The 15,557-nt window shown below is 39.3% G+C and overlaps 1 protein-coding gene across 2 annotated transcripts in view; it reads right to left on the reverse strand.

Moving 5' to 3' along the window:
• SLCO4C1 (solute carrier organic anion transporter family member 4C1) overlaps positions 1 to 15,557 on the reverse strand; it is a 99,745-nt gene that overhangs the window by 47,315 nt on the left and 36,873 nt on the right. Inside the window, exon 3 of one of the 2 annotated variants that reach the window (XM_084628520.1) lies at positions 3,457 to 3,648. The exons of the other annotated variant lie outside the window; for it this stretch is intronic. Within the exon in view, the coding sequence (XP_084484646.1) occupies positions 3,457 to 3,648 (192 nt within the window). The remainder of the gene's footprint in view (positions 1 to 3,456; positions 3,649 to 15,557) is intronic. 2 annotated transcript variants of the gene reach the window in all.

Here is a 15,557-nt window from a genome sequence, read left to right on the forward strand (position 1 = left end):
CCTGCTCTGCCATAATCCCCATATAGAATGCTTCACCTGAACATAACATTCTACAATTGTTTATTCAGGTGAAGGATCCTTCCCACACTGACCAAATACTCACAGGGGAACATAATACAGCCATTAAACAGTACAGTAAGAAGTGGCTGCTGAATTAACAGTTTTAGCTCCTCTCTTTTATTTGAGAGCAGATGCCAACTTTAGCTAAAGAGGGTTTAAACTTAAGCAGTTTAATACAATGTTAAAACCTCAGTTTCTCATCTCAAGTTGGTTACATATGAAAATAAAAGGAGTACTTGTGGCACCTTAGACTAACCAATTTATTTGAGCATAAGCTTTCATGAGCTACAGCTCACTTCATCGGATGCATACTGTGGAAAATACAAAAGATGTTTTTATATACACAAACCATGGGGAAAAAAAGGGTGTTTATCACTACAAAAGGTTCTCTCTTCCCCCCACCCTACTCTCCTGCTGTTAATAGCCCAGCAGAAGCAGCTGTCCTATCTCAGGGCCTCTCCTCCTGCCCCTCCACCCCACAAACATGATATAGTTCTGTGGTGACCTAGAATCCTCTTTTCAACATCTCCGACTCAAGGAATATTTCCAACACACCTCTGACCAACATACTAATCCACAGACCTCCCTACCAACACTACAAAAAGGATTCTGGGTGGACTCCTCCTGAAGGTTGAAACAGACTGGACTTCTACATAGAGTGCTTCTGCCAACATGCACAGGCTGAAATTGTGAAAAAGCAGCATCACTTGCCCCACAACCTCAGCTGTGCAGAACACAATGCCATCCACAGCCTCAGAAACAACACTGACATCCTAATCAAAAAGGCTGACAAAGGAGGTGCTTTTGTCATCATGAATAGGTTGGAATATGAACAAGAGGCTGCTAGGCAGCCCTCCAACACCACTTTCTACAAGCCATTACCCTCTGATCCCACTGAGAGTTACCAAAAAACTACAGCATTTGCTCAAACTCCCTGAAAAAGCACAAGAACAAATCCACACAGACACCCCTGGAACCCCAACCTGGGTTATTCTATCTGCTACCCAAGATCCATAAACCTGGGAAGCCTGGGCGCCCCATCATCTCTGGCATTGGCACCCTGACAGCAGGATTGTCTGGCTATGTAGACTCCCTCCTCAGGCCCTATGCTACCAGCACTCCCAGCTACCTTCAAGACACCACTGACTTCCTGAGGAAACTACAATCAATCGGTGATCTTCCTGATGACTATGGATGTAGAAGCCCTCTACACCAACATTCCACACAAAGATGGACTACAAGCCATCAAGAACACTATCCCCAATAATGTCATGGCTAACCTGGCGGCTGAACTTTGTGACTCTGTCTTTACCAATAACTATTTTACATTTGGGGACAATGTATACCTTCAAATCAGCAGCACTGCTATGGGTACCCGCATGGCCCCACAGTATGCCAACATTTCTATGGCTGACTTAGAACAACACTTCCTCAGGTCGTCCCCTAATGCCCCTACTCTACTTGCACTATATTGATGACATCTTCATCATCTGGACCCATGGAAAAGAAGCCCTTGAGGAATTCCACCATGATTTCAACAATTTCCATCCCACCATCAACCTCAGCCTGGACCAGTCCACACAAGAGATCCACTTCCTGGACACTACAGTGCTAATAAACGATGGTCACATGAACACCACCCTATACCGGAAACCTACTGACTGCTATTCCTACCTACATGCCTCCAGCTTTCACCCTGACCACACCACACGATCCATCGTCTACAGCCAAGCTCTGCGATACAACCGCATTTGCTCCAACCCCTCAGACAGAGACAAACACCTACAAGATCTCTATCCAGCTTTCTTACGACTACAATACCCACCTGCTGAAGTGAAGAAACAGATTGACAGAGCCAGAAGAGTTCCCAGAAGTTACCTACTACAGGACAATAAAACAAATAAAGAAAATAAAATGCCACTAGCCTTCAGCCCCCAACTAAAACCCCTCCAACGCATTATGAGGGATCTACAACCTATCCTGAAGGATGACCCAACACTCTCTCAAATCTTGAGACAGGCCAGTCCTTGCCTACAGACAGCTCCCCAACCTGAAGCAAATACTCACCAGCAACCACATAACAGAACCACTAACCCAGGAACCTATCCTTGCAACAAAGCCCGTTGCCAACTGTGTCCACATATCTATTCAGGGGACACCATCACAGGGCCTAATAACATCAGCCACACTATCAGAGGCTCGTTCACCTGCACATCTACCAATGTGATATATGCCACCATGTGCCAACAATGCCCCTCTGCCATGAACATTGGGCAAACTGAACAGTCTCTACGTAAAAGAATAAATGGACACAAATCAGATGTCAAGAATTATAACATTCATAAACCAGTCAGAGAACACTTCCATCTCTCTGGTCACTCTATTTCTGATCTCAAAGTGACTATCCTTCAACAAAAACACACTTTGAAAACAGACTCCAACGAGAGACTGCTGAATTGGAATTAATTTGCAAATTGGATACAATTAACTTAGGCTTGAATAGAGACTGGGAGTGGTTGATTCATTATAAAACGTAACATTTTCCCTTGTTTATTCCCACCCCCCCACACACACACACACACTGTTCCTCAGACGTTCTTGTTAAACCCTGGATTTGTGCTGGAAATGGCCCACCTTGATTATCATACGCATTGTAAGAGTGATCACTTTAGATAAGCTATTACCAGCAGGAGAGTAGGGTGGGGGAGAGAACCTTTTGTAGTGATAAACACCCATTTTCATGGTTTGTGTGTGGAAAATACAGAAGATGTTTTTATACAGTATGCATCCGATGAAGTGAGCTACAGCTCACAAAAGCTCATGCTCAAATAAATCTGTTAGTCTCTAAGGTGCCACAAGTACTCCTTTTCTTTTTGCGAAGACAGACTAACACGGCTGTTACTCTGAAATATGAGAATAAGAGGTTGGGTGAAGTGTTCAAGATACTGTGGGGTTCGTCCTGACCCACCCTATTAAACACATAAAATAGCTATTCAGCAAATTTCCATCCTGCTGAAACAATAAGCATAGCCTTGTCTGTTTCCAAAACATCTACATGCCAACCATTACAGCAACCACTGCAGAAACGACTGCTATATAAAGTCATCAGCAAGCAAATCTGTTACTTCAACTCCTTAATGAGAAGTGTTGTGTTTACAACATTTATGATCACTTTCTACTAGCAGATTTTTTAAATTACAATATTTATAAAGACAGGTTTCAGAGTAACAGCCGTGTTGTTTTCTTTTTGTGAATACAGACTGAGTACTTGTGGCACCTCAGACTGACTAATTTTTGTATTGGTCTCTAAGGTGCCACAAATACTCATTTCCTTTATAAATATCAAAGTATTCATTCAATCTCTTGCTACCAATTTAAATTTTAAAACAATATTACCTATGTAGAGAGAAGATTTGTATTTTGGGACACTATCATCAATGAAGGCGGTGCCCAAGGTGTACAGGGGAGTTCCTCCAACTCCCAGTAGCAGCTGTGCCAGGATGAAGACATAGAGGTAGTTGGAGAGTGAAGACTCTTTGGTATTGCAACTGAAGTTAGCAATGTTAGTTCCTGATAATTGACAGGTATCTAAAAAACACATTTATAGAGACATTAATAAAGTACAGTTGACTGACTCATCATATAGCTTGTTTATAAAGGTAAGGAAGCACCATGTATATAATGCATTCTGTAGTTAATAGCACAGGATTACTCTATTCCTAGTCTTCTAATTCCAGCTCTTTTACAATTTCCTGTGAGACCTCAGACATGTCACTGAGCGTCTCTGTGCCACAATATTCCCATATGAAAAATGAGGATATTTCCCTACCAGACAAGGGAAAGTGGGAAAATTGCTCATAAAAGTGGGCACCTTTTTAATTTTTGATTGCCCAAATACCCTGAATTAATCCTCTTGTTTAGAGGATGAGTTCTGCATGCAACAAGATATCAAACAGAATTCTCTGATACCATTGTAACTTGCAATGCTCCAAGTTAAAGAATATAGAGAAATGTATAATTTAAAATCGAGGTTATTGTTTAATCAGTGCTCCAACTGATATGGAGCAATACTGATAGGCACTAAAACGCCCTCCACTGCTTAACTAAGTCTTAGAAGATTGAGGAAAGGGGATAGAAGAAAAATATCTTTTTAAAAGATTCAACCACCTTCCTCTCCTGAAAAGAGGAAAAAAAAAATTAGGTTTGTAAGAAAGTGTTCCTATTTAATAGGTTACACCCTAGCAATCTCCCCCTGACAACAAATGTCATTGATTTAATTCCTAGAATGAGGAAACTACATTACTGGAATTTCTTTTTTACTCACACACACACACACAGCAGAAGGAATTGTGTTAATGCACAACTTTTTTCAGATACTTAAGTTACTTATATGTAATAGATCACTTTTCCTTGCTTACATGCATTCTCCCCTTTTCATCCCCTCTGGGGTATTACTGATTTTCCACAGACATCAAACAGCCTTAATCTTATTTGACAGAACAGAACAAGAGTATGTGCAGTGTTCTTTGCAAATGTCTGTATATACACGTGCAATCCTGAAGAGGAAAAATCCCACTCATTTGACAGAATGGCTGTACTGGGTAATTCTCAGCTATTGTAAAAAATGTTTTAGAATGCTTACAGTAAAGTGATAAGTAGGTTATGTTTATCCACAGAATGCAAAACAAACATTCAGAATCATCCCTCCAGGAGCATGACTAAATAACAGTTTCTACAGTGGTGTTTTATAAATTAAGCCAAAGGGTACTTTTTGACCCTACCAATGCTAGCAAAGGAGCAATATAGCTGGCACAGTATTTCATTAACAAGCAAGCCATAAATTCAGCATCAGAAGAGAACAGAAATTATCTAGTGATCATTCAGAACCAAACATGAATTCTTGAAGAGTTGGCAGAAAAAGCTACTATGATGAAGGCTGTCATCCTTTTCCATTATAAACGCCTTTCTTTAAAAGAAAAAAAAAGTTTAAGATGCCATATAAATTCACTTCAGATTGAAACTTCATACACTAGTCTGGTCAATGAGCAGTATTTTCCTACTACTTTCCATTAAGTCAGGTGAGGCAATTTTTCAGTTTTTAGAGAATTTGTTACTAACAAACCTACACACACTTTGTACCCAATGCTACTTTCAATTTACACTGTAGAAGAGGGGCAGGAGCTCTTGGGGCATGGCAAGTTTCTGAGCAGAAACCCATGCAGAAGTTAACATTAATAAAAATGGTATGGGTATTACCATCCCTCTCTCCTTAGGGTAGAAGGTAGAGCGTGCAGCCATGGTGGAAGGATGTAGAGTACTCAATGGCAGTAAGGCTCTTAAGGAAGCTGCTGTAGGGGGAAGCTGCTGTAGAAAGTAAGGCAACCTCAGGGGCAGCTGGGAATAACTGGTCCTTCCCTCTTTGAAAGGACAAATCCTTGCACTTGGAGGGAAGAACTCAGCACCAATTCCTCTAAGGGCTTGTCTACACTTACTGACCGACACATGGCAATCAATGCATTGGCAATCGATTTAGCGGGTCTAGTGAAGACCCGCTAAATCAACCGCAGGTCACTCTCCCATCAACTCCTGTACTCCACCTGAATGAGGAGCACCAGGGGAGTCAATAAGAGAGCATCTCCCGTCGACGTAGCATAGTGTGGACCCTGCGGTAAATAGATCTAAATACATCAACTTCAGCTACGTTATTCACGAAGCTGAAATTGTGTAATTTAGATTGATCTCCCCCCATAGTGTAGACCAGGCCTCAGTGAGCCTCCATATTTTAAGTTATTGTAGTAGTTTTGAACAGGAGCAGAGCATTAGAAACCTTTTTAGCCCTTTTAATTAACCCAAAATAACCCAGGTTTTTAGCAATAGATCTTGTGTTCTTTACCATGAAAAAAGATCTCTTGGCATTTGAAAAGATATTAGAAACAGCACATAAATACATTTCAATACTTTTCAAAGCCTTTTTTATGAAAGTGTATATAGTTTTTTCTATCTAAAGTCCAACTGACTTCTGGCTAACTTTAGACAAAATGAATACACACAATGTGTCAAACTTTATTCTATAGTACATGAAGTGTTTTTATGGCAGGATACATTGTAAAGATTTTACTTCTACACTATGCATTAACAGCTCATAAGTACTGCAATATTCCTCATATGTGATGACCCAGAAAACATTTGTAGTTGTACATTAATGCTAGATAAACACAGCAAATAGGTAAAGTTTATCCGAGTTCTAGCGAATTGAAAGATAATCTGTCACTGTTCCTTCTAAGATGTGTGCGTGGGCACACAGATCCTAAACCCTGTACACACGTTGAAATACCATGTGCACAAAAAATTGCACAGAAGAAATTTTGGGGGCACACAGCCTGTCAAAAATTAGAGGGAACACTGATCTCAGTAGTATGCAAATTGAATTATTTTTTTATATATGAACAGCAGATCATGTTTGGCATTATTCAAGAGCAATAATCAAGAGTCCTTGACTAAGAGCAAGCTAATAATCTAGGAGACAGACTTAAGAGACACAAGATGTCCTCAAAGATGATAAAAAAAAAACCTACCTAAGATACTTACTTTAAAAAAAATCCTCCTTTCCCCACCTCCACCATCCATGTGTGAATGTCATGGAGAAGTAGGTTTTTATGGAAGACTAATGAAAAAAATGGGGCCTGAGACAAACTAGATCATTTCTCACACACACAGGCAAGATAGGAGAAAACCAAATAGACAGGAGTGGACAAAGGACACAAAGGGATGTTGGAAACTGGCATCGTTGTATATAGTTAACATCAAAGTAAATTAAACACGAAAGATGATACTAAAATCATTAAATTTAGATTTTTTTTGAAGGCACATTAAAGTGCACAATACATATAGCTGTGTACAAGAGATAAATGAAAGACACCAGATCATATGCAGTTCCCATTACATGTACATAAATTTTGGCCAAAAAAAGTTAGAGCTTTTATTACACCATGAACTAGCATTAGGAAACAAGTTCTCCCCTTTCAAAGATTCACATGCCTAAAGTTCCTAGCACCAGAATAGTTCTATGTGAACAGGGCAAAGGAATGTACACCAGTCTGTTCTTTGCTTTCTTTACTTTTGGGAGAACTGTCTATCTAAATGTAATTTTCTGTCTTAAGTACATTGTTCTGTTTATCCATTACAGATGCTGTTTTGTGGTCAATTCTTTAAAGAACATCATAAGCTGTAAGAACAATTTCCATTTGAATACCCAGGATTCCAACAGCTTAAGCAATATATACATTTCACTACTTGGTAATGCACAATCATTGCCTTTAAATATATCCAATTAACTATTACAATCAAAATATTTAATCAATAAAATCTACATTGATATTTATTAAAACATTTACAAAAGGGGAGCCAAGATCCTGGGGTTCTTTAGGAAAATATTTTGGTTACTCTGCTTATATCAAAAACTGCATTTTTATTTGCAACCATCTGCCATACAATGACCCACTTTTTATTTATGGGATACTGCTAAAAAAATTTTAGTTTTGTGCCTAGCAGGTCCTGAAAATTCACCCAAATGAACATCAAGATGTTCACTGTAGTTATTTGGATTTAAATAAATTTACCCTCAAGTCACTTTTTTAATGGAACTATTTTACAGAATTTGCAGCTTTTTTTAATATCTTAAGGCACATTAATCATTTGCATGGGTGACTAACTCCTACATTTATTTCACACAATCAGGCTTTCATAATATTTAGCAATGAGACACTAAATCTAATTACATTTTTACTAACATTTGGTTTTGTTTTCTTCCTTTTTGTAAAAAACAAGATTGTCAACATTGAAAGACCTAGAGAATGAAGCCCTCCCTTTCACACACAGCTTTGAGTAGGCAAAGCTAGTGCAAGCTCCTCCACAATGCTCAACAAATAGGATTCATCCATTTTCTAGAAAGGCAATCATGAAACTAAGAGGGAGTTGATTCTCCTGCTTCTATGAATTTGTGGCTTTTCTAATGACACTACTGAGAAGTGGAGAGGAGGCAGAAAGCAAGGGAAGGGGTTTAAATCCATTTGGTGGTGGTTTTGTTTATGATTTTAAAACCTTACTAAACTGATTTCACATAGGCCTCTGAACAATCCAAAAATGAATTTTCACCCAGATCAGATTGGGAGGGACCATCAGGGGAGTTTACCTTCCTCTGAAGCACGGGACATGACATAAATGGGCCACTTGCTGGTTTAGACTAGAGTAAATGGTGGATGCTCTATAAATTTTGTCCCAAGTAATTCTGTTCCCTTATAATATGAAAGCTATACAATATTTAAGGCTATGGATAGATGTTCAACCAAGTACTATTCTAGGATTAGCATCCCTTTCACTATATACTTTTTTCTAGTGCTTAAGAGTAAAGCTCACATCTTTAAACCCATGACCTTCAGCTTCAAATGATTCCTTAGTAGGAAGCTGATGAAGCACAGTAGGACACAAGTCCATCAGCTGAGAGGATGAGTAGAGATCAGGAGATATTCAAACAGTGTGGGTGGCTTGAAGGTACTTAATGTAAACAAAATCAATAAGTATTTTGCCACTATATGACAAGGATGTAAGTTTTTTTTCCATCTCCACCCTTGATAAGTAAAAATGCTGCAATCTAATGACACATGGTCTGTCATTGATTGTGAACTCAGTAGGAACATATCTCCTTCAGTTGGTTGGCTCTTCTGAACTTGCATGCTCCCAAGATGCTTTATCTTGACTAAAAACAGGAGTACTTTTGGCACCTTAGAGGCTAACCAATTTATTTGAGCATAAGCTTTCATGGGCTACAGCCCACTTCATCGGATGCATAGAATGGAACATATAGTAAGAAGATAGATATACATATAGAGAACATGAAAAGGTGGAAGTAGCCATACCAACTGTAGGAGGCTAATTAAGTTGAGCTATTATCAGCAGGAGAAAACTTTTGTAGTGATCGAGATGGCCCATTTAGACAGTTGACAAGAAGGTGTGAGGATACTTAACATGGGGAAATAGATTCAATATGTGTAATAGCCCAACCACTCCCAGTCTCTATTCAAACCAAGTTAATGGTATCTAGTTAGCATATTCAAGCTCAGCAGTTTCTCATTGGTCTAGGCTGAGGTTGATGGTGGGATGTCTCAGCCTAGACCAATCCACGCAAGCAGTCCATTTCCTGGACACTACTGTACTAATAAGCAACGGTCACATAAACACCACCCTACACCAGAAACCTACTGACTGCTATACCTACCTAGATTCATAGATATTTAGGTCTGACCTCCTACACAACACAGGCCACAGAATTTCACCCACCACTCCTGCAAAAAACCTCACACCTATATCTGTGCTATTGAAGTCCTCAAATCTTAGTTTAAAGACTTCAAGGAGCAGAGAATCCTCCAGCAAGTGACCTGTGCCCCATCCTACAGAGGAAGGCAAAAAACCTCCAGGGCCTTTTCCAATCTGCCCTGGAAGAAAATTCCTTCCCAACCCCAAATATGGCGATCAGCTAAACCCTGAGTATATGGGCAAGATTCATCAGCCAGACAGTACAGAAAATTCTTTCCAGGGTAACTCGGATCCCATCCCATCTAATATTCCATCACAGGCCATCGGGCCTATTTACCATAAATATTTAATTACCAAAACCATGTTATCCCATCATATCATCTCCTCCATAAACTTATCGAGTTTAATCTTAAAGCCAGATAGATCTTTTGCCCCCACTGCTTCCCTTGGAAGGCTATTCCAAAACTTCACTCTTCTGATGGTTAGAAACCTTCGTCTAATTTCTAGTCTAAATTTCCTGGTGGCCGGTTTATATCCATTTGTTCTTGTGTCCACATTGGTACTGAGCTTAAATAATTCCTCTCCCTCTCCAGTATGTATCCCTCTGATATATTTATAGAGAGCAATCCTATCTCCCCTCAACCTTCTTTTAGTTAGGCTAAGCAAGCTGAGCTCCTTGAGTCTCCTTTCATAAGACAAGTTTTCCATTCCTCAGATCATCCTAGTAGCCCTTCTCTGTACCTGTTCCAGTTTGAATTCATACTACTTAAACATGGAGACCAGAACTGCACACAGTATTCCAGGTGAGGTCTCACCAGTGCCTTGTATAACAGTACTAAAACCTCCTTATCCCTACTAGAAATACCTCTCCTGATGCATTCCAAGACCGCATTAGCTTTTTTCACGACCATATCACATTAGCAGCTCAGAGTCCTCCTATGATCAACCAATACTCCAAGGTCCTTCTCCTCCTCCATTACTTCTAATTGATATGTCCCTAGCTTATAACTAAAATTCTTGTTGTTAATCCCTGAATGCATGACCTTACACTTTTCAATTAAATTTCATCCTATTACTATTACTCCAGTTTACAAGGTCATCCAGATCCTCCTGTAGGATACCCCTGTCCTTCTCTAAATTGGCAATACCTCCCAGCTTTGTATCATCTGCAAACTTTATTAGCACACTCCCACTTTTTGTGCCAAGGTTAGTAATAAAAAGATTGGTCCCAAAACCGATCCTTGAGGAACTCCACTGGTAATCTCCCTCCAGCCTGACAGTTCACCTTTCAGTAGGACCTGTTGTAGTCTCCCCTTTAACCAATTCCTTATCCACCTTTCAATTTTCCTATTGATTCCCATCTTATCCAATTTAACTAATTCCCCATGTGGCACGGTATCAAACACCTTACTGAAATCTAGGTAAATTAGATACACTGCATTTCCTTTGTCTAAAAAAATCTTCTTTCTCAAAGGAGGAGATCAGGTTAGTTTGGCAAGATCTACCTTTTGTAAAACCATGTTGTATTTTGTCCCATTTACCATTGACCTCAATGTCCTTAACTACTTTCTCCTTCAAAATTTTTTCCAAGACCTTGCATACTACAGATGTCAAACTAACAGGCCTATAATTACCCAGATCACTTTTCCCCATTCTTAAAAATAGGAACTATGTTAGCAATTCTCCAATCATACAGTACAACCCCTGAGTTTACAGATTCATTAAAAATTCTTGCTAATGGGTTTGCAATTTCATGTGCCAGTTCCTTTAATATTCTTTGAAGATTATCTGGGCCCCCCGATTTAGTCCCAGTAAGCTGTCTGAGTTTTGCTTCTACCTCAAATACGGTAATGTCTACCTCCATATCCTCATTCCCATTTGTCATGCTACCATTATCCCCAAGATCCTCTTTAGTGTTATTAAAGACTGAGGCAAAGTATTTGTTTAGATATTGGGCCATGCCTAGATTATCCTTGACCTCCACTCCATCCTCAGTGTTTAGCAGTCCCACTTCTTCTTTCTATATGCCTCCAGCTTCCATCCAGGACACACCACATTATCCATTGTCTACAGCCAAGCTCTAAGACTGGTTCTCAAAGCTTGTTCAGGGAAAGCCCCTAGCACACAGGACTGGTTTGTTTACCTGTCGCGTCCACAGGTTCGGCTGATTGCGGCTCCCACTGACCACGGTTGCCGCTCCAGGCCACCGGGGGCTGCAGAAATGGGGGCCAGCATGTCACTTGGCCCACGCCGCTTCCCACAGCCCCATTGGCCTGGAGCAGTGAGCTGCGGCCAGTGGGAGCTGCAATCGGCCAAATCTGGGGATGCGGCAGGTAAACAAACCGGGCGCACCAGGGGCTTTCCCTGAACAAGCGGTAGACCGGCTTTGAGAACCACTGATCTAAGATACAACTGACAATCCCTCAGACAGAGACAAACACCTACAAGATCTCCATCAAGCATTCTTACAACTACAGTACCCACCTGCTGAAGCGAAGAAACAGATTGACAGAAGAGTACCCAGAAGTCACAAACTACAAGACAGGCCCAACAAAGAAAATAACAGAATGCCACTAGCTGTCACCTTCAGCCCCCAACTAAAACCTCTCCAGCGCATCATCAAAAATCTACAACCTATCCTGAAAAATGATCCCTCGCTCTCACAGATCTTGGGAGACAGACCAGTCCTTGCTTATAGACAGCCCCCAACCTGAAGCAAATACTCTCCAGCAACCACACAACAAAAACACTAACCCAGGAACCTATCCTTGTAACAAAGCCCAATGCCAACTCTGTCCACATATTTATTCAAGTGACACCATCACAGGACCTAATCACATTAGTCATGCCATCAGGGGCTTGTTCACCTGCACATCTAACAATGTGATGTGTGTCAGCAATGCCCCTCTGTCTGGTTTGGCCAATATATGTGGCAGTCTCTATACAAAAGAATAAATGGACACAAATCTGACATCAGGAATCATAACATTCAAAAACCAGTCAGAGAACACTTCAACCTCTCTGACCACTCAGTAACAGACTTTAAAGGTGGCAATTTTGCAACAGAAAAGCTTCAAAAACCGAATCCAACGAGAAACTGCTGAGCTTGAATTAATATACAAACTAGATACCATTAACTTGGGTCTGACTAGAGACTGGGAGTGGCTGGGTCATTACACATATTGAATCTATTTCCCCACGTTAAGTATCCTCACACCTTCTTGACAACTGTCTAAAGGGGCCATCTTGATTATCACTACAAGTTTTTTTTTCTCCTGCTGATAATAGCTCAACTTAATTAATTAGCCTCTTACAGTTGGTATGGCTACTTCCATCTTTTCATGTTGTGTGTGTTATATATAGTCTTACTATATATTCCATTCTATGCATCCGATGAAGTGGGCTGTAGCCCACTTAAGCTTATGCTCAAATAAATTTGCTAGTCTAAGGTGCCACAAGTACTCCTGTTCTTTTTGCAGATACAGACTAACACGACTGCTACTCTGAAATTTATCTTGACTGTTAGTCTCAGCGCTCCAGTTTTGTATCTTCAGAACCACAGGAGTAGACTATGTTGTAATTATATTATTTAGATATATTTAAGGTTATCAGCATTTCTAATAGGAGTCATTTTTCAGGAATTTGTGACTCAACCATCAAAGTTTCACTCAAATCACTGGCAAGGTCTGTACTAAAAATCTGCAAGAGGGTATGTGTGCTGGAAGTGCTTGTATATTTATGCAGTCAGGAATGTCACATGGCACTCCTTATCAGTAAATCATTGAGTTAACACACACACACACACACCTTGAACAGTTAATGAGTACATCTTATAGATTGTATTCTGAAGAGAGATTTTAAAAATTGAGACTAAACCAAGATAATTAATTTTAAGTAATTTTTTATATAAAACACTGAATCAGAAAGTTGAAATTATTCCTCCTCCTCAGTCCCATCTTATTTTATTTGATTGGTTAGGTTTTTGTTACATATCTGTGAATTTATTTTGAAAGGCATTTATAATGTAGAGCACAGAAATGTGAAGACTCACAGCCATAGAAAAGATACACCACTCCAAAGTATCCCAGCTGTAAACTGGGATAGCCAACATAGTATCTGAGGTAAGAAAAGGTGAGGGGCAAGAGGAGTTCATTCTCTTCCCCTTCAGTTCTTGGTGTCCTTTTTGAGTCTTCTAAAAAGGTAATCAACTGACAGTTTTGGAAGTAGTTTTTTGGATTAAGATATTTGTCCACTAGAAAGAGATCTGAGAAATTTGACTTAAGCCACATACTATATTAATAGTAATTAAATACTATTTTAAATTGACAATCCTGAAGATGGGTAACTTAGTTCATTTGAAGTTATACTCTTTGATTCAACATGCACATATTTAAGAACAAAGACAAGAGAAGCTATCCTAGAATTTCCTAGTTTCAATTACAGGAATTCTAAAGTACTTATATTGCCCCCATCAGTGTCTGAATGTCTCAATTTTTTTAAGTTTAGCTATTGTCACAACACTCCTGTGAAGTACGGAAGCATCATTGTCCATTTTACAGATGGAGAATTAATGCACAGAGAGGTTAAGTGACTTGTCCATGGTTACAGAGGAAATCTGTGGCAGAGCTGGAACCTGACCCCTCATCTCCCATGGTCCTAGCTAGTACCCTCACCACTGAACTCCTCTAGCACACTAAGTGCACACATAATAAATTGGGAAGATTGCATCAGTGATTATTTTTAAACTGACCAGAACAGACCATTAAATTCATTATCTAAAATGCCAATATTTTAAATTTCTCAGATGACAAGGGAGACATCTGACAAAGTTTTAGAAGGATATTTAATCCTCTGTTTAAATTTGTGTATATTAACATTGCAATGTTGTCATTAATCAGGGAATGACATGATGCAAACCATGGGAATCTATTTAACTGTAAAATGAAACTGCTTACAATAAGATGACAGGCCACTAGAGGGAGCTTAGAGTAGCAGCCATGTTAGTCTGTATCCACAAAAAGAAAAGGAGTACTTAATTTGTTAGTCTCTAAGGTGCCACAAGTACTCCTTTTTGGTTTTTTTAGAGGGAGCTCCTAACTTAATCTATCAATACTTGTAACATTGTTTCAGGTACTTCAGCTCTACCACCCCATCCCACTGCCCCTCCTCTTTTTTTATGCTTCAGACCCAGGTAACTTAAACCAGCAATTCCAATGAATAAGTGATTACCCTAGATCATTTTAAAGCTTGTGTTTGAAAACTTCTAGACAAGGTCACAGATTCTGGATTTTATCTAGAAATTCCTTTCTTGTGCCTTTTGTACAAGCTGAAATTTATAATTTTAGTTTCGCTTTAAATTAAGAACTTGTTTTAATCCATTTCCATATACAATATGTAGGTATGAAGGATAGAATATCCAATGGATCACAAGGCAAGGAGCACTCAAACTTCAGATTACCTCAGATTTGATATTAGACAGTCTGCAAATTTAGCAACAGGAATTTTAGAGCGGGTATTGGATGCTGGTTTTAGCTACTTTTCTAAATAGATTGTTTCCTGATTTGATTAAGAAAATCACCACTCTATCCCATAGCCATAAAAATATACTATGTATATTACTATGACATGCTGCCACTTGCAATATTACAAAAGTTTCACATACTTTACTGTATACATGTATTTTTAGATATGTACTCATTCACAAGTTAGCAGATGATGCCATAACATAAGTGCCTGACTGAAAATTGTTGGAATGAGATTTTAGGAGTTGGTCCTTGTTAGCAAGTCTCTATGGGAATTTGAGATTAAGAAATGCATCCAAACAAAATTCTCATTCCAAATACTTCAGAGGTGGGCAACAAACGTTCAAGTTTATCTGGGCAATTACATGGGACTATTTTTAAATTCAAATTATGTTCCCACACATGAGAATTTACAATGTTTCTGAATTGACACCTGATTCAACTTACGACAATTAGTTTTGACTTTACAATGCTCGGTCCCACAATGGAGTGGATTGCAGTTCCGAGTTATGACGTTTTGATTCACAATACAAATTTCAGGAACCAATTGTGTCATAAGTCCAAAGACTGCCTTTAAAGCAAATTATGTTTGTGGCCATGGCCATTATTATTCGCTACTTAAAATTAACGCCCTGCACTATCATCAAGATCAGAATTTGAACT

Source organism: Lepidochelys olivacea, assembly GCF_965140295.1.
Source record: "Lepidochelys olivacea isolate rLepOli2 genome assembly, chromosome: 5".
NCBI classification, from domain to species: Eukaryota; Metazoa; Chordata; order Testudines; family Cheloniidae; genus Lepidochelys; species Lepidochelys olivacea.